Source organism: Panulirus ornatus, chromosome 38 (genome assembly GCF_036320965.1).
Source record: "Panulirus ornatus isolate Po-2019 chromosome 38, ASM3632096v1, whole genome shotgun sequence".
Lineage (NCBI taxonomy): Eukaryota > Metazoa > Arthropoda > Malacostraca > Decapoda > Palinuridae > Panulirus > Panulirus ornatus.
Window position 1 is genome coordinate 13,272,159 of NC_092261.1, and position 24,396 is coordinate 13,296,554.

A 24,396-nucleotide genomic window follows, 5' to 3' on the forward strand; every position below is an offset into this window, starting at 1 on the left:
GCTTGCATATCTGCTAGCCTTATAGATATTGTAATTGTAATTTGGTGACTCTTTTTATTTAGGGATTTTGATCTAGCTAACCATTCAGTTTTTAGGATCAAAATAAAAAGCATTTTACTAAAGCAAATGCTTTCTGCAGCATTTGTAGTCTCTCATGCACCATGTGGGAGACATGCAGGGCAGATTTTAAAATGAAGCACTTGCTTTGTCCTTGCTAAACTATTTAACTCTGAACGTCATAATTTACATCAAATTTTTGGTGTTAGAAACTAAGTCATTTAACTTTTAATGTATTCAAAGTGAACTCATGGAGACCAGGGGAAACATTTAGCTAGAATTAGAAGGGTAGATCGAATGAAGATGTGAAAAAGGTATGTGGTTTGAAGAAAGCATTAGAACAGTATGTAAATGAAGATTTTTAAGAATGGTATGGCAATGAAGAACTTAGAGAAGATTATAGAATGCTCAAGAAGATAGAAATACAAGGAAGAGAAGTAGATCATGGAAGGGGTGGATAAATGCAGTGAGAGAACTGATTAGGGCAAGCAATAATTCAGTGAAAGATTGTTAAAGAATGATATGGGTTGGATTCAGTGGAATAATTTTGTGATTATATGGTTAGCATGCAGAGTGAAAAAATTAAAAGTACTTTTATAAGTATGGAAATCCTTGTTTCACTTAAGCAGATTAGGCATTTTTGAGGATGTGTATTAGTGATATCAGAGTTTAGATGTACTGATCCACCCATAGAAATGGAGTTAATGATAATATGTAAATATATGAATTATACATTCCGCACAAGTTCTGCCCACCTCATTTTTTTGTGCTTGTTGACGTAGTTGCATTATACATCTGTCTCCTCTTTTCCTTCCCACATTCATATTATAATTCGTCATCGTTGTTGTTTCCACATCTCCCATAAAGTGTACTATGGATGAATCTTTCCCTGTTTCCATCAGGCAAGATTTAGCGCAGAACCAAAGCAGCTTATCTACCTTTGAAGTACGCCAAGCAGGACAATTTGACGACCATGGATCAACTGTGTGGCGTGTCTGTTGGAACATGACAGGCACTATTCTCGCTTCCTCTGGAGATGATGGTTGTGTTCGCCTCTGGAAAGGTATGGTTGTGAAATCTTTAAATTTTTTCTCGTTAGCTGAGATTATTTTTAGATGGTTATGTATCTGCTGAACTTGGGCACAAGAAGCATTCAGGAAAAGCAAAAAAGCCTCTATGGGGCCTGTTTATGGATAGGGGGCTATTGTCTCAGTACAGTACACTTGATAGCTAGAGAATGGAAGTGAGCAAATGAGGCTTTTCTTCAATTGTTTTTCACAAATGCAGGAAATGGTGAAACAAGTAGAAGATATAAGTTATGTGCCTGGAATAACCTTACCTTTGCTTGATCTAAGTTAAAGAATGAATACTGGCAAGGAATTATTTCTTGTTGATCGGGTTTGAAAAGAGTAGGCAATATGTAAAGACAAAAATGAATTAAAACAAAGGATAGAGCAAGTAATTGAAAAAAGTGAACATGAACATATCTACTTTTTATTTCCAGAGTCCTTTTGTTGATAACTGAAAATACTTCTGCTGCTTGCTTTTCTTCTATTGGTTATGGTTTGTTTGTCATAAGATTAGTAATTTTTTCTTAATTATTGTACTGTGGGCTGTAGAACTGATTTTACAGCCTGTCCATAGGAGTTTTTCGTAAGGCTTCTGTTCCACTTTTGGTCTTGTGGTTTATCATAAAATTGGTGTTTGTTTTTGGTTATTGGATGCACATCATACAGTTGATGTACCAACCTTGGTTGTTGATGTGTATCACAAAGCTCCAGTCTTGGTAATGTGATGTATGCCCTAATGTTTATGCTCAAATCGTGCATTGTGGTAATCGAGTTTGGTGTTCTAGTTTTAAAGTGGCTGTCATAGAATTGATGATCAGGTCTTACTTCTAAGGTCTTAGTCATAAAGTCTTCATTCCATTCGTAGTATAGAATGTCATACTGATCATAGACTGTTTTATAATGCTGGCGTTGCTGGTAGTATCATTGCATGTGTCCTAATGTTTGTGAAGCACTCTTATTTATTTTGTTCTGTAATGTTTATGATTAATTTTTAGTATTGGGAAGTTTGTCACAAAGTTAATATTTCACTTTTGGTCATGAAGTGTCATGCTGTTGGGGTTCCACTTATATTGATTGAGGGCCCACATTTGATTTTATTATGTTCACCTTGGGGTTGGCATTTTACTGTTGGTCATAGGGTGTCATGAGGGTGTTCCAGTCTTGGTTGATGCAAATATGATGTCCCAGTATTGGTCATAAGGTGACCATCGTCAACAATTGGCTGTTACATCAAGTCATGGCGATCAGTATCCTCCTTAAAATTGCTTTAACTGTGCTGCACTTTGCACATCACTTGCACTCATACCTGGCAGCGGCTGATACAATTAACTGTGATTACATGATTGCAGAATTCCATAGACTGTGACACTGCCTGTCAGAAGTCAGTACGCTTTAGGTCTATATATTGCTGCCCTAGATATGATTTGTTACTTTGCTTCAAATGGTTTGTACTTGTTGCTAGTACAGGTAATAGAAACATCAAAACTTGTGGGTGAGATATGTCCTTGTTTGTTACTGGTAGTGGGATATGTTGCATCATCATAGTTATTTGAAAAGGTCATCAGAAAAACAGGGACCATGAGCTCATTTTTATTAGAATTCATAGTTTCAGAACATCTGGAGATAAAAGACTGATTTTAGGTTGGAGAGGGTGTCTAACAGATCATTTCAAGCATAAACTCTCTGAGCAGTTTATAATCAGGAACTGCCCTGGAATTGCTACTCTGTGAGCAGGGTTTTATCTGGAACTGCCCAGGGAAGTGCTGCTATTGTTGGTAGGTTCTAGTCAGTAGCTTCCCATGGAAGACAATTTCTAATCAGGAAATTCCCATGAAAGCCCTACCATCTTAATGTAGGAGTATTGAACTGATGCTAAGAACCATCTTATGCTGTCTATTTTGGGAGTGTTAGTTTTCCATTCTGTTTGGTTTTAACAAAGCTATAGTGCAAATTTTGATTTTTTCCTTATATGCACCAAGCACATCCTCCTTCCTGTTTTTTTTAAGGAAATGATCTGTTCTTTGAATGGCTTTGTAGTGCTCTCAAGTGGAAGCTTGTCTGAGATTGGAAACTCATATCTTCCCTTGGATTTGTCAGAATTACTCGATTGGTTCTGATGATTCTGTGGATTTTTGCTGTCTGTTATTTGTGGGAGTCTTGTAAATTCTCAGTATGATTTTTTTGTCCCCAGCCAATTATCTAGACATATGGAAGTGTATCTCAACCTTTCGTGGTGAGGCTGTTGAGACAGAGGCAGGAACCTCAGGGGATTCTTCACAGCAGTCAGGAGCAACAGCTGCAGGACATCACACAGCAAGATACTTCAAATTGGCACCTACAGCACACCCATCCCACGTACCTTGGCATTAGTGTTGGTGATATGTTGATATATGTGACTTTGCGCTCATATCGAGGAATACCTGATTGTTTTGATAAAACTTTGTTTGCCTTGGTTTACAGCTGTTGTTTTTATATTTCAATTTATTCTTTTGATTGAAAAAAAGATAGCCCTGATTTGTCTTTACATGTTGTATATAGGAAATTCAGTGGAATATTATGTGAGAACATCAGAATTTTAGAGCAGAACTTATACGATAGTACAGTTAAAGGAATTTGTTGATAAAGGTTTGTATGAATTAAGAACTCATCAGCTAAACTATTTTACCATGTTTAGTAATAAAAGTGTCAAATGATGCTGTTAAAGGATTTTATTGCATCCCACAGAATATTTGGTAATGGGAGAGCTGCCTGAAATGTTATCTTTCACTAAAAGGGATATCTATGTAATGTCAGGGATTGTTCACACATAATGAAACCTAAATTGAAAACTAGGTATGTACAAGATTTTTCTCCTATGTTATTTGTAAATCTGGTAACTGATTGATGTCAAAACTGACCCCTTACTAATGAGACAGATTGAAAGCTTGGTGTATAGTGTTATTCACTATGGTATTCTTAGTTGTGTTTGTTGATATCAAGACTGACCTAACTGTAATGAAAAGTTGAGGTTTGGGAATACAGTCACAAAGGAAACCCCCTTTATACTTTCTTAACAGCTTTTGCCGTGCTGTTTGTTCCTGAGACCTACACTTATTATTGGTCAACTTTTCCAGTTAGACTTACAGCTACAATTGTTTAACACTTCCTGTTTACTGATACATGACACTCCTACAGAAGAATTATGGCATTGTTATGCAGATTTCTCTGGATGACAAACATTTTAACAGCATGATAGTGAACAGTGAACCAAAGATGCAAATATGCTATATGGAAAAATTATAGTTTAGTGAAATGCTCATTCTTAGTGTTGTAGCAGAAAGCATTTGAATGCATCATTTGAATGAAACCAAATAACACTGGAATTTTCCCATTCTTGAAGGTTTAGTTAAGTAAGGCAGTTTTTTGTTTGGTTGAGGTCGGTTCCATTTCCTCTTATCAAGTTAGGGTTGTCTGACTAGCTTACAATGTATTACCATTATTATTATGTGACCTTAGGACTCCTTTTCATGGGATTCTGTAACTTTGAGGCTGAGCTCCATGCAAGGGCTGAATAAGATGGACTCCTTTAGGGATGGAAAGGCCCTTTGCCATCCACTGACAGCCTCACTGGAGGTGTCTTCACACTAATAGTGTTACCACAAGCAGTTTGAGCCTGACTGGGCATGACTGGGACTCAAGCTGTGCCAAAATACAGGGTTGCAAAATTACCAAATACAGCCTATATTCTGGGATGTGCTGAACCATCCCCTACCCTATACTTTGGCAGCCAATGCTTACAAAAGAAACCACTTTTTCATTTTTGAATTAAATCCATTCAAAAGTTCCATGATTAAATTTATTCAAAAGTTCTATGATACTGAAATAGTCTTCAATGTATAGATATTAATTACTGTATTTTTACCTTGACTCCTGTAAGTGGCATTAAAGAGGCTGGAAGATCTGGGGATGCCAGGGAGAAATGAAGCTGTTAGGATAAAGGGAAAAGCTAGGGGTACTGGGTCCCTTATCCTATAGCATGCAGTACAGTTCACTTATATATAAATTGGTTTCTTAGTCATTATGAAGTACAGCACAATACTTACATATTGTACTAAAGAGTAAAAATGCACACGTGCAAAAATTATTCAGACTATACAAAACTAGCACATATTCACAGTTTGCCTTCACATTCTGTCCATCATTTTATGTCTTCAACACTCATTTCTTATTAGCAGTTTGCCCTCACATTCTGTTTATGTCTGTATCTCCATCTTTCATTTCCTCCTGGAACTCCCTCAAAGAGATGACCATGGCAAAAGAGTCTTCATAATTGGTAAACTCCAAAGCTGCTTCTTAGCCTTTGGTACCTCACCCTTTCAGGGTAAGGGCAGAAGGCAAGTCTGGCACAGTGTTTCCAGAGACTCCTACCTAATGTTCCAACTGACTACTACTACCTAATGTGTCTACCTAATGTTCCAACCTACTCCTTCTACATAATGGTCTCACATGATGCTCCTCCTACTATTTCTACCTAATTTTCCTGCCTAATGTTTCTAACTACTACTATCTGTTGCTCCCACCATTTTGCTAAAAGACAGGTCTTTGGAGGAAAATATAGTTACAAAAACTATGTTGTGTGAGTTAAGTGTTGTCAAGTGTTATGTTTGACAAGGAGAGATTGTATATTTGCATACGGAATGCCAGAAATCCTTGTGAGGGTGAGGCGGAAAGGAAAGACAGTTCCTTGGTCAGAGGAGTGTGACTTGACAATTGTTGAAGTGCTGGCTCACTATGCAACTGTCATTTACCCTCCTAATACCCAGATGGGTAGTATTGATAACATACCTCCCTGGTTGGTGGCTTCCTAGCAGTTACTACCTATCTCACTATCTGAAGCCATCATATCTCCAAAATGCTTACGGTGAATACTATCAGAGTCCTGCCAAACTATGATGTTGAGGACCTTGGGGAAACATATTATTCTAAGTGAAAGTCTCACTAATTGCTTCCTTTATGTAATGTCTGTATCTTCTTTTGTGATCAAGGGTATGGACTTGAAAAATGATGGAAGAATGCACGGGATGGTGATGCAAGGGAGACATATAAGGACAGGGAAAAGTGGAGACTCTAGCCATGGCCACCCCTTGATGCGAGTTCCCAGAGGGAACAGGTGTTAGAGATACAGATAGATAAGATATCTAGATTTTAGATTATTTAAGCCTTGCATAGTACAGTTCCATTACTTTAAATCTTAGATGGTGAAAAGTTTCATTAATTGATGAGACTTGTCTAGCATGAGTGGCTTCTCAACTTGGATTGTATTCATATTTTCACATACTAATGATAGCTTATTCTTCTTGAATTAACTCTCAACTTCCTCATCCTCTTCCTTGATACTTGGTCATCTTTTCTTTGGTAGCAGCTTCTTGTATGTTTTTTCTTTCTTTGATGGGTGATGTTGATGGTGTCCAGGATCAATTTGATCTATGACCAGCCAACCCACCCCATTGTCTTCAGTTATCTGTTCCCCTACTTCAGATTTGGGTTACCACTCTCAGACTCATTCTTTCCATCTGTTCAATTGCAAAGCTTAATCCACCCATTTATCACAGTTTGCTCGTTGCTACACCTTCCATGCTTTAGCTATACTGTAAATGTATATTTCAGGATGGGTTTGCTGAATTTTGAAATGATCAGTAGTACTTGTGTTGTTTGGGTAGGTTTGGTAAGCATGAAGGCAAGACAAATATCCTAAGGATTATGGTAGCCCCACTTTATGGTTATTTCCATAATTTTAGATGATGGAGCCTGTACTGGCATGTCTTTGGATAACTTTTTCTCGTTTGTCCTGAAGAATGCTTTTTGTTATTCATTTATTTATATTTTGCTTTGTCGCTGTCTCCTGCGTTAGTGAGGTAGTGCAAGGAAACCAGGCAATCTAGCAAGACTTATTGCTTCAGGGCTTATAAGAGACAGATTGTTTTGTCCCAAAATTCTTGTAGTCAGTCTTTTCCAACAGCATCATTTTACTTTCAGATTTCTTGAACCTTGACTTTATTTTTCACAGCATACCACATTCATAGTATAGTATTTATTAAAACCCATGGAAAATGATAGAACACTTTATCAAGAAATTTTCCGTATTGTTTTTCCATTTCATCGCTCAAAATTTGTACTTTTTCATAAAAAGTTAACTGGAACCCTTGTTGAGTAATTTGTTTTTTGGTGATATAGGATGGTAGTGTATTTTGGTAAATTATACCCAGTGGCAACTTCCATCAGTGTGCAAGTACCTCCCTTAACTTCCATGAGCACATGGAACGACCTTTATACCTTGCACCACTTCACACACAGAGAATGAAATAAAAAAATAACCTGATTTTAAGTTCATCTACAGTATATATGCATGTGAACATCATGTGAATGAGTCCATAAAAGCATAAAAGTTTATTTTTTTTAATAGTTTTGATAAAAGAGCAGTAGAAAGGATTACAAATAAAATACTTAATATCACATTATTTGCAAAAAGTTACAGACCTAAAAATACCATATTCAGTTTGAATATCTTCATACAAGCTATAGGAATGAATTAATTTCATCATTGCTTGAGTGCTACCAGTTTTTTTATTTCCTCAGCTAATCTAACTCCATTATTTAGACTTTTCTGATGATTGGTGTCAAAATTTGAAAACTGATTTTGAACTAGATATTTTCCTGTGAAACAGTCTGAACGAAATGCATCATTTGTTGGCCAACATTACTGGAATACATTTTTATAATTGCTTGGCTTCTCTTGTTTTCAATGCTGGCAACTATCTTCAGTCTGAAAAAGATTAGATATTGCTCCCATATAAACCAATTCTCTCCTCAAATCTGTGCTGGGTCAAATTTGTAACAGTTAAGTTGTAATAATGTATAATCATGAATGACAAAGAAACTGGGATGTTCATCCTAGAAAATATACTTTAGTACAGTACAGGGAGGATATAATGTTTCTCAAGTTGTGTTGCTCTTAACTCAGCTGGAATAGAAACATGAGGAATTAGGTATGTGCTCTATTAGGCATTTTAGGAAGTTCCTAGGATAAAAGAAAAAGCCTCATTCTTGCCATCTGTTGATGGAAAGGCTTACAACATTTCTGGGGAGGTTAAGAAAAACAGGATATGGATGTAGGATTAAATGCAATTTCAAGTGCTTCCACATATCCGTCCTGCTGGTTAGCTTCTCGTACCTTTGGTCTGAACTGGATCTTAAAAGAGAGAGGGTTATTCTTGTACCCTGATATAAAAAAATCATACTTGTCCACCGTTTCCTGTGTTAACGTGAGTGTGTCGATAGTTTTGATGCAAGAGACAGGGTATTAGTGTTGGGTGATTTAGATGTGAGGTGAGAGATATGGCAGTTGAGGGTATGTTTAGGGGGCATGGGGTATTTAGTACTATGAGTGAAAATGGAGAACAGCTTGTGGAGCAGTGTGCTGATAAAGGACAGGTGATTGGAAATACCTGGTTTAAAAACAGGGACATACACAAGTATATGATTGTGAGTAAGAAAGATGGTCAGTGGCCATTAAAGGCTTACATATTAATTAATGGACATGTAAAAGAATGATTTTTGGATGGAGAAGTGCTGTGAGGGGCAGCTGGTGGGATACCTGATGACACTCTTGTGGAGGCAAGTGTGAAAATGTGTAGAAGATTTAGGTAAAGAAGAAACAATATTGGTAAGAAGAGAGCGGTGAAAGCAAATGAGCTTGGAGAAGAGACTTCTGTGAAGGAATACCAAGTATTTAGGGAAACAGTGCTGGCATGTGCTATAGATGCATTGGCAAGCAAAAGGTGGAAGATGAGCAGATGAGGAAGGTTAGTGAATGAGGGGATGAAGAAGTAAAGTTGCTAATGAAAGAGAAAAAGGAGGCATTTGTGTGGTACTTATAGGGAAGGAGTGCAAGTGATTGGAGGTTTGTATAAGAGAAAGTGGCATAAGGTCAAGAGGAAGGTGCAGGGGTTAAAAAAGGGCAAATTAGAGCTGGTAAATATCAGTAAACTTTAGGAAGAATAAGAGGATGGTTTGGAAGGAGGTTAATGATGTGCTAAAAACAAGAGAACAAATAGGAACATTGGTGAAATGGGCCAAAGTAGCTGGTAGTGATGGGTGAGTATTTTGAAGGACTGTTGAATGTGGGATGATTGGGTGAGGGTGGTATGCAAAGTAAGAGACTCGTGAAGAGTGGTTTGGTAAAGAGGAAAGAGGTGGTGAAAGCCTTATGTATGATGAAATATTGCAAGATGGCTGGAGTGGATGGTATTGCTATCAACAACCAGGCCCCACAGAACTTTCCATGTTTGACCCCAAACACTTCATATGCCCTAGTTTAGTCTCCATTGATAGTATGTCAACAGGTATACTACATCGTTCCAGTTCACGCTATTCCTGTCGTGCCTTTCACCCTCCTTCATGTTCAGGCCTTGATCGCTCAAAGTCCTTTTGACTCCATCCTTCCATCTCCACTTTGGTCTCTCGGTTTGCCTTCTTCCCTCCACCTCTGACACATATATCTTCTTTGTTAACTTTTCATCGCTGCACATATCCAAATCATTTCAGCACACCCTCTTCAGCTATCTCATACCCTTTCATTACTTACTTCATGAAACCACCTCAAACACATATTGTCCTCAAACATTTCATTTCCAATAAACCCACCCTCCTCTGTACAGTCTTATCTATAGCCCATACTTCGCATCCGGTAATAGTTTTGGTATTGCTATACCTTCAAACATCCCCATTTTTGCCCTCCAAGACAATAATCTCTCTTTCCACATATTCTTCCATGTTCCCAGTAGCTTCACCCCCTCACCCCTCCTGTGATTCACTTCCGTTTCCATGGTTCCATATGCTGCCATATCCACTCCCAGGTATCTAAAGTACTTCACTTCCTCCGGTTTTCCTCCATTCAATTCTCTCTCTCAAATCTGCTAAACCTAATAATCGTGCTTTTATTCACATTCATTCTCAGTTTCCTCCTTTCAAACGCACTTCCAAACTTAATTACCAACTTCTGCAGTTGTACACTCGAAACTGCCACCAGTCCTTTATCATCAGCAAACAAAAACTGACTCACTCCCCACGCCCTCTCATCCCTTGCAGACGTCATAGTTGCCTATCTCTCCTGGACTTTTGCATTTACCTCCATGACCACTCCATCCATAAATTAAACAACCATGTTGACATCACACGCCCTTTGCGGCAGACCACTTTTCACTTGGAACCATTCACTCTCCTCTCTTTCTACTCGCACACAATCCTCACACCCATGAGTAAACCTTTTCTGCACATAACAGCTTTCCTCCCATACCGTATGGCATCTCTATCAACCCTATTGTATGCTTTCTCCAGGTCCATGAATATTACATACAAATCCATCCGTTTCTCTTAAGTATTTTTCGCACACATTCTTCAAAGCAAACACCTGATCCACACATCCTCTACCACTTCTGAAACCACTCTGTTCCTCCCTAGTCTAATGTTCTATACATGCCTTCACACTCTCAGTCACTACCCTCCCTTACAACTCGCCAGGTATACTTAAAAAACTTATACCTCAGTAATTGGAACACTGACCTTTACCCGCCTTGCTTTTATACAGTGGCTTTATACATGCATTCCGGCAATCCTTAGTCACTTCACCATCATGATCGATACCCACAATGAAAATCCTAACTAACGAATCAACAACACACACCCACTTTCTTAAAGCATATATATATATATATATATATATATATATATATATATATATATATATATATATATATATATATATATATATATATATGCACGTCGATGAGTAGAAGAATGTACGTATATGCACAACAGGTCGGATTCGAACCCTGGGCAGGGCGTCTGATTATTTGGTCCACGCGGAGGTTAAGTGGGTCAAGTGATGGAGACTCCTGAAATGAGGTGTTTTCGCCTGTACCCCAGCGACAGCTGGGTGGATTTAGGATGGACTTTAATCTGTCGCGGCTCCGTTGGTGTGACAAGTATGTCCCAGGTCAGAAACATACAAATGTATACATGTCATTTAGAATTTCAAATTTAGTCCAAATATTTGAACGCAGATGCCATGGCAGAGGTAGAGAATGGAAATGATGAAATGACTGCGAGGTTGGTCTTGCCGCTGGACGTTAACGAAATATCTAACGACTAGATATTTTCTTTTTTGTTTTCAGCAACGATATTGTTGCACATGAGACTAAATAGGCTTCCCTCCAAAAAGGGAGAGACCCTGAAGACTAGAAGGATGTCGGGACGAACAGTTGCAATCAATAGTTGGCGATAACGAAGACAAAACAAACTCGGGCGTTTTCATAACAAGACAAATGTCTCTTAATAAATACAAACACGTTAACAGATTTTAAAGGAAGATGATAACATGACAGGAGCCTTCAAACAGCCCCCGTTAGTCAAGGGAAAAAGTGCAGCTAGAAACACTCGTTTGCATGGGAATTTAATTAAATGCAAATTCATTAAAATTTAACGAAGGTGACGAGCATAGCTGAATAGCAAGAGGACCAAGAGGGATAGTGTCATGACCCAGTAGTATGTCTCCTGATTCAAACACCTTTAGGTTTTTATACGTATATATATATATATATATATATATATATATATATATATATATATATATATATATATATATATATAATATATATATATAATCATTTATTCACTTATTAATTGCTCAACAACCACACCCTAAATCCGAGTGATGGACATCTCTTGAACTAGTGGCACATGCTTTTAGATATCCTCACCCTACACAAGACAACCGACCAGAACACTCCCAGCCCACCACCTCCAGCAGCCGACCTCACCAGACTACCACTCTCACAAGAGCGCTGCACACAAGGACCCAGCTGGAGCACTATCCTCAGACCACTTTCCTCTTCTGGTAACACTCCGTCTGGCCCACCCAACCATCACAGCCTCCAAAAAGACTTATTTAGCAGTGGAAAGCAGTCTTGCTTGCTCTCACATTGCTAGGAATCCAAGTTCCAAAGGTTTGCCATAGACAGTTTCTCGATCCCCCACGCCGTACCATCTCCACCCACACACACCACAAGGGCGTAGAAAATGATATAATCCAGACTTCTCCCGTACACGGACAAAACCCCAGAAAAGGGACGTGCTGAGACAAATCCAGTCATCACTAACAGAGGCCCTAGAACACGTTCAGAATCTAATTAATCACATCACTCACCTAAGCAGTGAAGAGAGCAAGCAGAAGAGCGGTCTTCCTACTATAACACACCTGAACCACAAAACCCACAAGAATAGGGAATTTCCACGCTCCCACACCCGACTTAGGACCCATTCATGCAGGCATTTCAGACTCAACACAATCCCTTATCCCAGAGAACATACGCACATATGAAACACTGCTCACAAATCAGCCACAACCCAACCACAACCCTGAATTGGGAAAAGTCGTGAAACACCTGCAACAAAACTCCAAACAAACATTTACAATGTGATTATAATTATATATATTATATATATATATATATATATATATATATATATATAAGGTGAAGATTAGTATGGGTTTTCAGAAAAGAGGAGTGAATGTTGGGGTGAAGAAGGTGGTGAGAGTAAGTGAGCTTGGGAAGGAGACCTGTGTGGGGAAGTACCAGGAGAGACTGTGTACAGAATGGAAAAAGGTGAGAACAATGGAAGTAAGGGGAGTGGGGGAGGAATGGGATGTATTTAGGGAATCAGTGATGGATTGCGCAAAAGATGCTTGTGGCATGAGAAGAGTGGGAGGTGGGCTGTTTAGAAAGGGTAGTGAGTGGTGGGATGAAGAAGTAAGAGTATTAGTGAAAGAGAAGAGAGAGGCATTTGGACGATTTTTGCAGGGAAAAAATGCAATTGAGTGGGAGAAGTATAAAAGAAAGAGACAGGAGGTCAAGAGAAAGGTGCAAGAGGTGAAAAAAAGGGCAAATGAGAGTTGGGGTGAGAGACTATCAGTAAATTTTAGGGAGAATAAAAAGATGTTCTGGAAGGAGGTAAATAGGGTGCGTAAGACAAGGGAGCAAATGGGAACTTCAGTGAAGGGCGTAAATGGGGAGGTGATAACAAGTAGTGGTGATGTGAGAAGGAGATGGAATGAGTATTTTGAAGGTTTGTTGAATGTGTCTGATGACAGAGTGGCAGATATAGGGTGTTTTGGTCGAGGTGGTGTGCAAAGTGAGAGGGTTAGGGAAAATGATTTGGTAAACAGAGAAGAGGTAGTAAAAGCTTTGCGGAAGATGAAAGCCGGCAAGGCAGCAGGTTTGGATGGTATTGCAGTGGAATTTATTAAAAAAGGGGGTGACTGTATTGTTGACTGGTTGGTAAGGTTATTTAATGTATGTATGACTCATGGTGAGGTGCCTGAGGATTGGCGGAATGCGTGCATAGTGCCATTGTACAAAGGCAAAGGGGATAAGAGTGAGTGCTCAAATTACAGAGGTATAAGTTTGTTGAGTATTCCTGGTAAACTATATGGGAGGGTATTGATTGAGAGGGTGAAGGCATGTACAGAGCATCAGATTGGGGAAGAGCAGTGCGGTTTCAGAAGTGGTAGAGGATGTGTGGATCAGGTGTTTGCTTTGAAGAATGTATGTGAGAAATACTTAGAAAAGCAAATGGATTTGTATGTAGCATTTATGGATCTGGAGAAGGCATATGATAGAGTTGATAGAGATGCTCTGTGGAAGGTATTAAGAATATATGGTGTGGGAGGCAAGTTGTTAGAAGCAGTGAAAAGTTTTTATCGAGGATGTAAGGCATGTGTACGTGTAGGAAGAGAGGAAAGTGATTGGTTCTCAGTGAATGTAGGTTTGCGGCAGGGGTGTGTGATGTCTCCATGGTTGTTTAATTTGTTTATGGATGGGGTTGTTAGGGAGGTAAATGCAAGAGTCCTGGAAAGAGGGGCAAGTATGAAGTCTGTTGGGGATGAGAGAGCTTGGGAAGTGAGTCAGTTGTTGTTCGCTGATGATACAGCGCTGGTGGCTGATTCATGTGAGAAACTGCAGAAGCTGGTGACTGAGTTTGGTAAAGTGTGTGGAAGAAGAAAGTTAAGAGTAAATGTGAATAAGAGCAAGGTTATTAGGTACAGTAGGGTTGAGGGTCAAGTCAATTGGGAGGTGAGTTTGAATGGAGAAAAACTGGAGGAAGTGAAGTGTTTTAGATATCTGGGAGTGGATCTGTCAGCGGATGGAACCATGGAAGCGGAAGTGGATCATAGGGTGGGGGAGGGGGCGAAAATTTTGGGAGCCTTGAAAAATGTGTGGAAGTCGAGAACATTATCTCGGAAAGCAAAAATGGGTATGTTTGAAGGAATAGTGGTTCCAACAATGTTGTATGGTTGCGAGGCGTGGGCTATGGATAGAGATGTGCGCAGGAGGATGGATGTGCTGGAAATGAGATGTTTGAGGACAATGTGTGGTGTGAGGTGGTTTGATCGAGTAAGTAACGTAAGGGTAAGAGAGATGTGTGGAAATAAAAAGAGCGTGGTTGAGAGAGCAGAAGAGGGTGTTTTGAAATGGTTTGGGCACATGGAGAGAATGAGTGAGGAAAGATTGACCAAGAGGATATATGTGTCGGAGGTGGAGGGAACGAGGAGAAGAGGGAGACCAAATTGGAGGTGGAAAGATGGAGTGAAAAAGATTTTGTGTGATCGGGGCCTGAACATGCAGGAGGGTGAAAGGAGGGCAAGGAATAGAGTGAATTGGAGCGATGTGGTATACAGGGGTTGACGTGCTGTCAGTGGATTGAATCAAGGCATGTGAAGCGTCTGGGGTAAACCATGGAAAGCTGTGTAGGTATGTATATTTGCGTGTGTGGACGTGTGTATGTACGTGTGTATGGGGGGGGGGTTGGGCCATTTCTTTCGTCTGTTTCCTCGCGCTACCTCGCAAACGCGGGAGACAGCGACAAAGTATAAAAAAAAAAAAAAAAAAAAATATATATATATATATATATATATATATATATATATATATATATATATATATATATACCCCCATCTTATACCAGTACTGTAATCTCACAGGGGAAGAACTACTGAGCTGGGAGTCAGCCACTTGCTTTACCCGGGGGACGCGAACGCGGACTCTTTAAGAGTTATGAGTTGGAACGTTCACCACTCCACCAGGAGGCTCTTGTTTGCGTCTGTGATTACCCGCTTGTAGTCACCTATTTGAAAAGTACGGGAAGAGAGGGAACTGTGCACACATGGCGACCCATCTCTCGAACATATAGCGCTTTACTCTCCATAGTTTCCTTATTTAGCTCAGTCCATTCATCCGCTACTTTGATACGATAAAAATGCTTCTTTGTATCTCTCGCGTAATTACCTATTTGAACTGCACAGGGAGGGAGTTTCACTCTGGAGGGCATCCCCCATCTCTTGAATGCTCTCTGCTATGAAAGAACCTCTTGACTTTACGTATGCCGTCTGTATTAACGGTGTCCTCAATCAATCTGTGTGTGTCTGTGTGTGTGTGTGCGCGTGTGCGCTCTCCGACACCACGAAACACAAGTGACCACTGGCACCACACAGAGTGGACGGAAGGAAATATACACAAGAAAATGCCAACAGCAGTAGACTATTGGATAGGCTCCTTTTCCCGGCTGGGAGCTGTTCCATTTGCGGGGAAGTATATAACCTCGCGTCGCCACTATCATCCCGCGAGCGATACAGGTCGAAACGACCTCCATGGGGTGAAGTAATGGGGGACTGTGACAACGCTCGGGTCATTATGACTGCCTAACGGTGTGTCGGTGAACGCCTCTCGTGCTTTCCGCTTTAGACACTGAGAATGGACCTCTCGTTTAACCTCCTTGAATTTGACGGTGCGAGCCTTGGGGCACGACGGGCCTCCCCTTGAGCACGACGGGCCACCCCTTGAGCACGACGGGCGACTCTTGAGCACGACGGGCTACTCTTGAGCACGACGGCTTACCCTTGAGCACGACGGGGCCAACCCTACTAAGGTGGAATGCCAAATAAGCGAGATATATAGTAGAAATTTACTCGTCACGTGAATAAGCTTTACTGAAAAACAAGATTATGGATATCTGATACAGTTTCCAAAAATTATACATTGAATGAATTAGAAATGTAATTTGCTCATGTTTGAACTTGGCTTGACGAGGCAGCAGGAAGGAGAGGGTTGGGGCAGGGCCGCTCCATCCCTCCTCCAATATGGCTTAATGAGAGTCGTTTTATTTCCTGCTCCTCAGTAATAATGGATGTTGTGTACTGAAGCTCTCCCTTCTATGATTATATATATATATATATATATATATATATATATATATATATATATATATATATATATATATATATATGTATGCAGTTTCTTAGTCTGATGCTTTGTGTATTCCACGACCTTCTCATACAGATTAACATGTACACTCAAGAAACTTATTATACCTTTTGCAATCTGAACATTCAATTTTCCCCTCTCTGTACAGGCATTTCGCCAATCCTTAGGCATCTCATCTCTCGTATGTTCTCTTGTTCTCACACTTGACATCCTTACAAAACATCTGATTCTCCCTGAAGTTTGCTGATACTTGTTCAGTCTAACTCTCAGTTGCCCTTTCTTTTGGCTCCTGCACTTTCCTTTTGACTTCCTGCCGCTTTTTCTTGTACATCTTTTAGTAATTCGCTCTCCCACCATGCAAGTAACGCCCATACATTTCTCTTTTCTCTTTCACAGGCAACTTAACTTCGTCGTCCCATCACTCAGTACCCTTTCTCATCCACCCTCCTCCCGCCTTCCGCACACCGCACACTTCTCTTGCACATGTAAGGAGATCTTCCATTCCTCCCATTTGTATGTGTGTCACCAGTCTTCGTACGCCAGTGTTGACAGCATAACGGTAAGTTCCCTTCAGCTTCGTTCCATCACCTTTCATTTCACTGAGGCTTCCAGTGGCTAGTTTTATTCTAATGGATTACCTCAGTTTCCTCAGAAAGTCATAATTTTCACGCTGGAAGTTCTCAGATTCTGAGACATTACGTAAGAAGGCCACAATGTCTTTGGGAGTGTTTGTCTCGCCTGGAGATTCTCTTTTCTTGAGAAATGTCGTTCTGTGTCATGAAAGATGAAGTGATCATGCAGGATTTCACACTAGCGTTTGTTTTTGGTTGGGACTTTTTTTTCACTCGTCTTTTCGTCAAAGACTAGGTGGGGATCAGGCCCCAGCTGTCTGAACAGCATAGGGTTCAGTTTTGAATATGGTTTTGGGGGTTTGCAGAATAGAGTATAGCGATACACCACCATAACCATAGTCACTTCTCCAACACTGCCTCTACCACAATAGCCATCATCATCATCACCTTCTTATTCACCGCTACCACCCTGGTCACCAACGGCGCTTCTCACCCCGAATCTGGAGGCAATATATGATCATCACCAGACATGAAAGCGGAAAATTCTAGTGGAATGGGTCGTTTGACCTCCTTAACCCAAAGTTGAGGCTCTTTCCATTAAAGGACAAAGATCCAGAAAGAGAAAAGATCAAGGTCTAACCCCCCCCCCCCCCTCTCCCCTTTCTCTTATGTCTTAATTAAAGAGGAGTTTGTACATACATATGAGTCGAGATGCACACGCAGCAGGAAGATATCAACAAGAACTCTACTGTGTGAGAACGAGTGGCCGTACGGTACCGTGAACACCAGGGCGCTGCCTCAGGCTAGCTGGATGGCGCACTTGCTTCTGTTGCCAACTCATTTGTGCAAATGTCCTTTGACTCGCCGTCAGAAGTAGCTAAGAACCACACGCTAGACTGCACTCAGACTGAAGTGATTAATCAGTATAAGCCCCTATGAGTTCTGGCAGGAATTCTAATCGAATTTGTTAAGAAAGAATACAGCGTCTGACTTCGGCGACGCTGAAATGCGACGGCGTTCGCTTTGTAAGCGTTGAGTGGTCACAGTGAGGGAGATTTATGTCCTCTGAGGCGGGAGCGGCTGGCGACCACAGTTGATTGCGTGTCTCCCCCTCCCCGCCTAGTGCGGGAGACTTGGCATGGCTTGAATTGCATTACGCTGAGAGCCATATCCGACGCCCCCATTCGTCGTTCCTGGAATAACAAGTTACTTGCATTTGAAGTACAGTACAGTAACTCCATCCTTATGGTTATTTACGAAGCTGTTCCTTGCTTTTGACCTACCCACCCACCCCCCCAAGCGAAAGTTTGACTAGAGTTGCGCCCAGCCCTTCGTCTGCTCATGGGATCATGATTTTGACCGCATCTTAGTCCAAAACGTTCAGCCACACACCTGAAGATTTTGAAAACTGGCCACTGCATCCGACCGCTTGGTTGAGGCAAAAAATCTCCGCCATGTTATATGGCCATGGATGGTCCCCGCTATGTTGCATGCCCAAAGGATGGTTCTCGCTATGTTACATGGCCAAAGGATGGTTCTCGCTATGTTACATGGCCAAAGGATGGTTCCCGCTATGTTACATGGCCAAAGGATGGTTCCCGCTATGTTGCATGGCCAAAGGATGGTTCCCGCTATGTTACATGGCCAAAGGATGATTCTCGCTATGTTGCATGGCCAAAGGATGGTTCCCGCTATGTTACATGGCCAAAGGATGGTTCCCGCTATGTTACATGGCCAAAGGATGGTTCCCGCTATGTTACATGGCCAAAGGATGGTTCCCGCTATGTTACATGGCCAAAGGATGGTTCCCGCTATGTTGCATGGCCAAAGGATGGTTCCCGCTATGTTACATGGCCAAAGGATGGTTCCCGCTATGTTGCATGGCCAAAGGATGGTTCCCGCTATGTTGCATGGCCAAAGGACGCTCCCCTCTGGTTCCTGCACGAAGGATAGCACCCGCTATGTTAACAGACCAGACGTACCACACGCTATACTCTTTGTTTGGGGGATAGATGTGATAGTGCTTTGATATGTAGCCAAGCAACGTACACCCTGTTCATTACAACCAAGGCAAAACGACCTGCCTTTTAAATACCTTCGTAATCCGGAGTGTAAATCATTTACTGTTTACGAAATTGTCACGTAAAAGAAAAAAAAAAATAGGGTAACAAGATCTGAAGAGCATGTTGATGTTGCAAATATGAGCCCATCGATTCCATCCATAGCAGCGTTGCTGACCTCTCGCAACGCCTGCTAGAGTACACGACCATCGGTCGTGTACTTATATGTACATAGTCGTTTAGGACCAAGAACGACCATCTTTACGACTCCGGCAATACCACCGCCGCCTGTGTCATTGCTACCACCACGAACTGTCGTCGGAATGGCACCGGTATTTGCCTTTACTACCTGCAAGAACTACCACCTCAACGACAACAGTGTTACCACCACCCACAACCAAGAATTACCACCTCAGCGACAGCAGTATTACCACCACCCACAACCAAGAATTACCACCTCAGCGACGGCAGTATTACCACCACCCACAACCAAGAACTACCACCTCAGCGACGGCAGTATTACCACCACCCACAACCAAGAACTACCACCTCACCGACTGCAGTATTACCACAACCAGGAGCCACCACCAACAGTATTACCACCACAACTAAGAACTGCCACCCCTCTACGATAACAGTATTACCACCACCCACAACCAAGAACTACCACCTCAGTGACAGCATTGTTACCACTACCACCACCATCACTACCACTACGAGACCTACGTCACCAACCACTACCAACAACCCAACCAGTGTATATATACACCTCCAGTTGATATTGGAGATATAAATGGATACGCCACTAGCATGATTAAGGTGGGCTAATTAACGCTCCGATAATCCCATTGTGGGGATTTAATTAACATGGTGAAGGCTTTACACAAATCATCAATGAATTATTGGTCATAAACACAATCATCCCAAATTAGTGCCTTTCAGTGTAGGTAGGCCATCTAGTGATACGCACGGACGCCAAACATAATACTGCATTATCTGCCATTGAAGCCTGAGAGAGAGAGAGAGAGAGAGAGAGAGAGAGAGAGAGAGAGAGAGAGAGAGAGAGAGCATAAGCTCGATTTCTATACAGTTCTTCTGTCATTTTTTTTTTATACACTGTATTTCACAAAACCATCGACTTAGATGTAAGGGTTACGGGTATGTCTTACCATGATATTAAGAGATGACCAATTACCCTATCGGTAATTTGGTTACCGAGACGAGGTATTAGCAACGCGAGACTAGTGCCTGGAGTGATTTCTTTTGTTATTACTTATATTTAACAGAATACAGTGCTGTTTTTTTTTTTTCATTTTACTCAAGGGCCATCTGTATAATTTCCCCACTAGCTTCACAACATAATCTACGTGACTGGGGTAAGCCTGAATGGTTGACGGTTTAGCATTGGTGAATTGATTTTGAGTTCTGAGAAAGGGGTGCAGTTAAAGATGATAATAGTCTGAAGTTGATATGCAGAGTAACGCAGAGGGTGGGACAAGAGAGAGAGAGAGAGAGAGAGAGAGAGAGAGAGAGAGAGAGAGAGAGAGAGAGAGAGAGAGAGAGTGAAAAAGTACGGTGAAAGCCTCGGTGAATGAGACTTAAGTGCTGAATGTATTTAGACTACTGCAGAACGGACTGCTGGCTCGTTTTCTGGATGGATGTGAAACTTTAGGTTCTTGTCAACGTCTCGTCAGGACTCACAACCGATGGGAGAGATGTCTCTGTATCTGTATAATTTTTATGTTCTTATATGCATACTTTTTGGAACGTCCAATTCCTTCATCAACCTACATTTAAGAAGTGTTTTCTACGATGAATAGATAAAGGATAAAGTAAACAATAAATGAAACTAAGCGATAGAGTCTGAAGGCTTGGCTTCCCCGTCTGACCACCCGCTCAGCGGTCCGCAGATACAGAAGATATCTCAAAATGCAACCAACCACGATTGTCAAATTGTGATGCGGCGATGACAATAGACACATGATCTTGGTAAAAGCTGTTGATTTATGAAGGAAGGCGTTTCAGGTAGTGAAGTGTTGTTATCAATGGAAACTAGAGAAAGTAGAAAATGGACAAGATAGGTTCAGCATGTCCTGTACCACTGGCATCTTAGCGAGGGGTTCTGACCATGTGCTTAAGTTTGTTAAATAGAGAAAAAGTCGAACGTGAATATAAGGTATTTCTTGTTGCTGAAAGTTATGGATACGAGAGATTTTTGTGTGTACGTTAGCATTACGCGTATGGGGTAACTTGGCTATCCCCAAATATCGAGTCTGTTTGCTATATTTCCATTCGTGCTGGTGTTATCATCATCATCCGTCAGAATTTTCTTTTCTTTTAACTATAAAGCTGTCACGAATCCTATCTAGAGCACCAGTCTCTCTTCATCACTCGGAATGTCTTGATAGCATTTTAAAGGTACCGTGGATGCTGTAGGTGCACCACCCGAGCTAGCATCACCTAGACCAAGTTTGTTTTGATTGCACTGCAGTAACGGAGAGCCATCTGTCGCTCCCACTCGAGAGAGAATAAGAACCCGTCCAGCTTGCCTTCCCTTCTTTAATAATTACATTCCACGGCAATGCAAGACAATACCCGTGGTCATTTGAGGACGGACAACGAGAAGCACACTTGAAGAATACAGCGCATGTTTTCTTCTTAATGGTAGCTATGATGGCGACTGTCTGTTTCCTCCCTTCTCCCCCGGGCCTGCCCTTCCCTGAGAATGTGTACTCATGTTGACCCAGTTAGTGCTGATGGAGCAGCAGCACCAGCGGGCTGGGTGCGACGGGTATAACGACAGCCATGATGGTTAACGGTCGCCAAATGCTCGCGCGCGCGAGTTTCCTTGTCTCAATTTTTCGTCTTGTCGTCGAATTGCAGCGTCCAGCTTGCCTCCTCGTCGTGGGAGGGAGGGGAGAGTTGGAGGGAGGGAGAGAGGTTGCAGTTGTAACAACATTCGTCATGGGAGGAAAAGACGTTATCGGTCTCGCCTCCGGCATGTGTGTTCTCTCGTCTTGTCAAGTCGGATATGACAAACGGCGGGATCATGACGCCCAGGGAAACGTCATCACTCACCTCAACAGAGCAAGCGGGACTGTGCCTCCAACTGAACTGCCTGAGCCAATACCCGCTTTTTGCATAGGTTTCAAGGCTAGCCTCTTAATTGTATATATATATATATATATATATATATATATATATATATATATATATATATATATATATATATATATAAACAACCATGGAGACATCACACACCCCTGCCGCAAACCTACATTCACTGAGAACCAATCACTTTCCTCTCTTCCTACACGTACACATGCCTTACATCCTCGATAAAAACTTTTCACTGCTTCTAACAACTTGCCTCCCACACCATATATTCTTAATACCTTCCACAGAGCATCTCTATCAACTCTATCATATGCCTTCTCCAGATCCATAAATGCTACATACAAATCCATTTGCTTTTCTAAGTATTTTTCACATACATTCTTCAAAGCAAACACCTGATCCACACATCCTCTACCACTTCTGAAACCGCACTGCTCTTCCCCAATCTGCTGCTCTGTACATGCCTTCACCCTCTCAATCAATACCCTCCCATATAATTTACCAGGAATACTCAACAAACTTATACCTCTGTAATTTGAGCACTCACTCTTATCCCCTTTGCCTTTGTACAATGGCACTATGCACGCATTCCGCCAATCCTCAGGCACCTCACCATGAGTCATACATACATTAAATAACCTTACCAACCAGTCAACAATACAGTCACCCCCTTTCTTAATAAATTTCACTGCAATACCATCCAAACCTGCTGCCTTGCCGGCTTTCATCTTCCGCAAAGCTTTTACTACCTCTTCTCTGTTTATGGATGGGGTTGTAAGGGAGGTAAATGCAAGAGTCCTGGAAAGAGGGGCAAGTATGAAGTCTGTTGGGGATGAGAGAGCTTGGGAAGTGAGTCAGTTGTTGTTCGCTGATGATACAGCGCTGGTGGCTGATTCATGTGAGAAACTGCAGAAGCTGGTGACTGAGTTTGGTAAAGTGTGTGGAAGAAGAAAGTTGAGAGTAAATGTGAATAAGAGCAAGGTTATTAGGTACAGTAGGGGTGAGGGTCAAGTCAATTGGGAGGTGAGTTTGAATGGAGAAAAACTGGAGGAAGTGAAGTGTTTTAGATATCTGGGAGTGGATCTGTCAGCGGATGGAACCATGGAAGCGGAAGTGGATCATAGGGTGGGGGAGGGGGCGAAAATTTTGGGAGCCTTGAAAAATGTGTGGAAGTCGAGAACACTATCTCGGAAAGCAAAAATGGGTATGTTTGAGGGAATAGTGGTTCCAACAATGTTGTATGGTTGCGAGGCGTGGGCTATGGATAGAGATGTGCGCAGGAGGATGGATGTGCTGGAAATGAGATGTTTGAGGACAATGTGTGGTGTGAGGTGGTTTGATCGAGTAAGTAACGTAAGGGTAAGAGAGATGTGTGGAAATAAAAAGAGCGTGGTTGAGAGAGCAGAAGAGGGTGTTTTGAAATGGTTTGGGCACATGGAGAGAATGAGTGAGGAGAGATTGACCAAGAGGATATATGTGTCGGAGGTGGAGGGAACGAGGAGAAGAGGGAGACCAAATTGGAGGTGGAAAGATGGAGTGAAAAAGATTTTGTGTGATCGGGGCCTGAACATGCAGGAGGGTGAAAGGAGGGCAAGAAATAGAGTGAATTGGAGTCATGTGGTATACAGGGGTTGACGTGCTGTCAGTGGATTGAAGCAAGGCATGTGAAGCGTCTGGGGTAAACCATGGAAAGCTGTGTAGGTATGTATATTTGCGTGTGTGGACGTGTGTATGTACATGTGTATGGGGGGGGGGGGGGGGGGGGGGCCATTTCTTTCGTCTGTTTCCTTGCGCTACCTCGCAAACGCGGGAGACGGCGACAAAGTATAAAAAAAAAAAAAAAAAAAAAAAAAAAATATATATATATATATATATATCTTTCAAACTATTCGCCATTTCCCGCGGTAGCAAGGTAGCGTTAAGAGCAGATGACTGGGCCTCTGAGGGAATATCCTCACCTGGCCTCGTTCTCTGTTCCTTCATATATATATATGACAGGAAAGATTGATTGATAGTACTAGCTTTCGTTTCTCCGTAGGATGGCCTTCTTAGATCCCCGGATCGAGACATTCCTTTTGATCACTGTCTGTTGTGTCGGTTTTGCAATCCGTCGTATTTACGGAGATGGTCGTCTGTCGTCCCTGGCGGTGCTGAAGACTCGAAA

At 41.5% G+C, this 24,396-nt stretch overlaps 1 protein-coding gene across 5 annotated transcripts in view; it reads left to right on the forward strand.

Annotated features, from left to right (window-relative positions):
* Nup44A (nuclear pore complex protein Nup44A) overlaps positions 1–24,396 on the forward strand; it is a 541,896-nt gene that overhangs the window by 16,708 nt on the left and 500,792 nt on the right. For 3 of the 5 annotated variants that reach the window (XM_071684687.1, XM_071684688.1, XM_071684689.1), the window contains exons 7-8: positions 960–1,120; positions 3,319–3,821. In XM_071684687.1, coding sequence (XP_071540788.1) covers positions 960–1,120; positions 3,319–3,497 — 340 coding nt within the window. In that variant the 3' untranslated portion in view covers positions 3,498–3,821. Of the gene's footprint in view, positions 1–959; positions 1,121–3,318; positions 3,822–16,879; positions 17,043–24,396 lie in introns of those variants that run through there. The other 2 variants (XR_011715428.1, XR_011715429.1) reach the window with 1 other exon arrangement.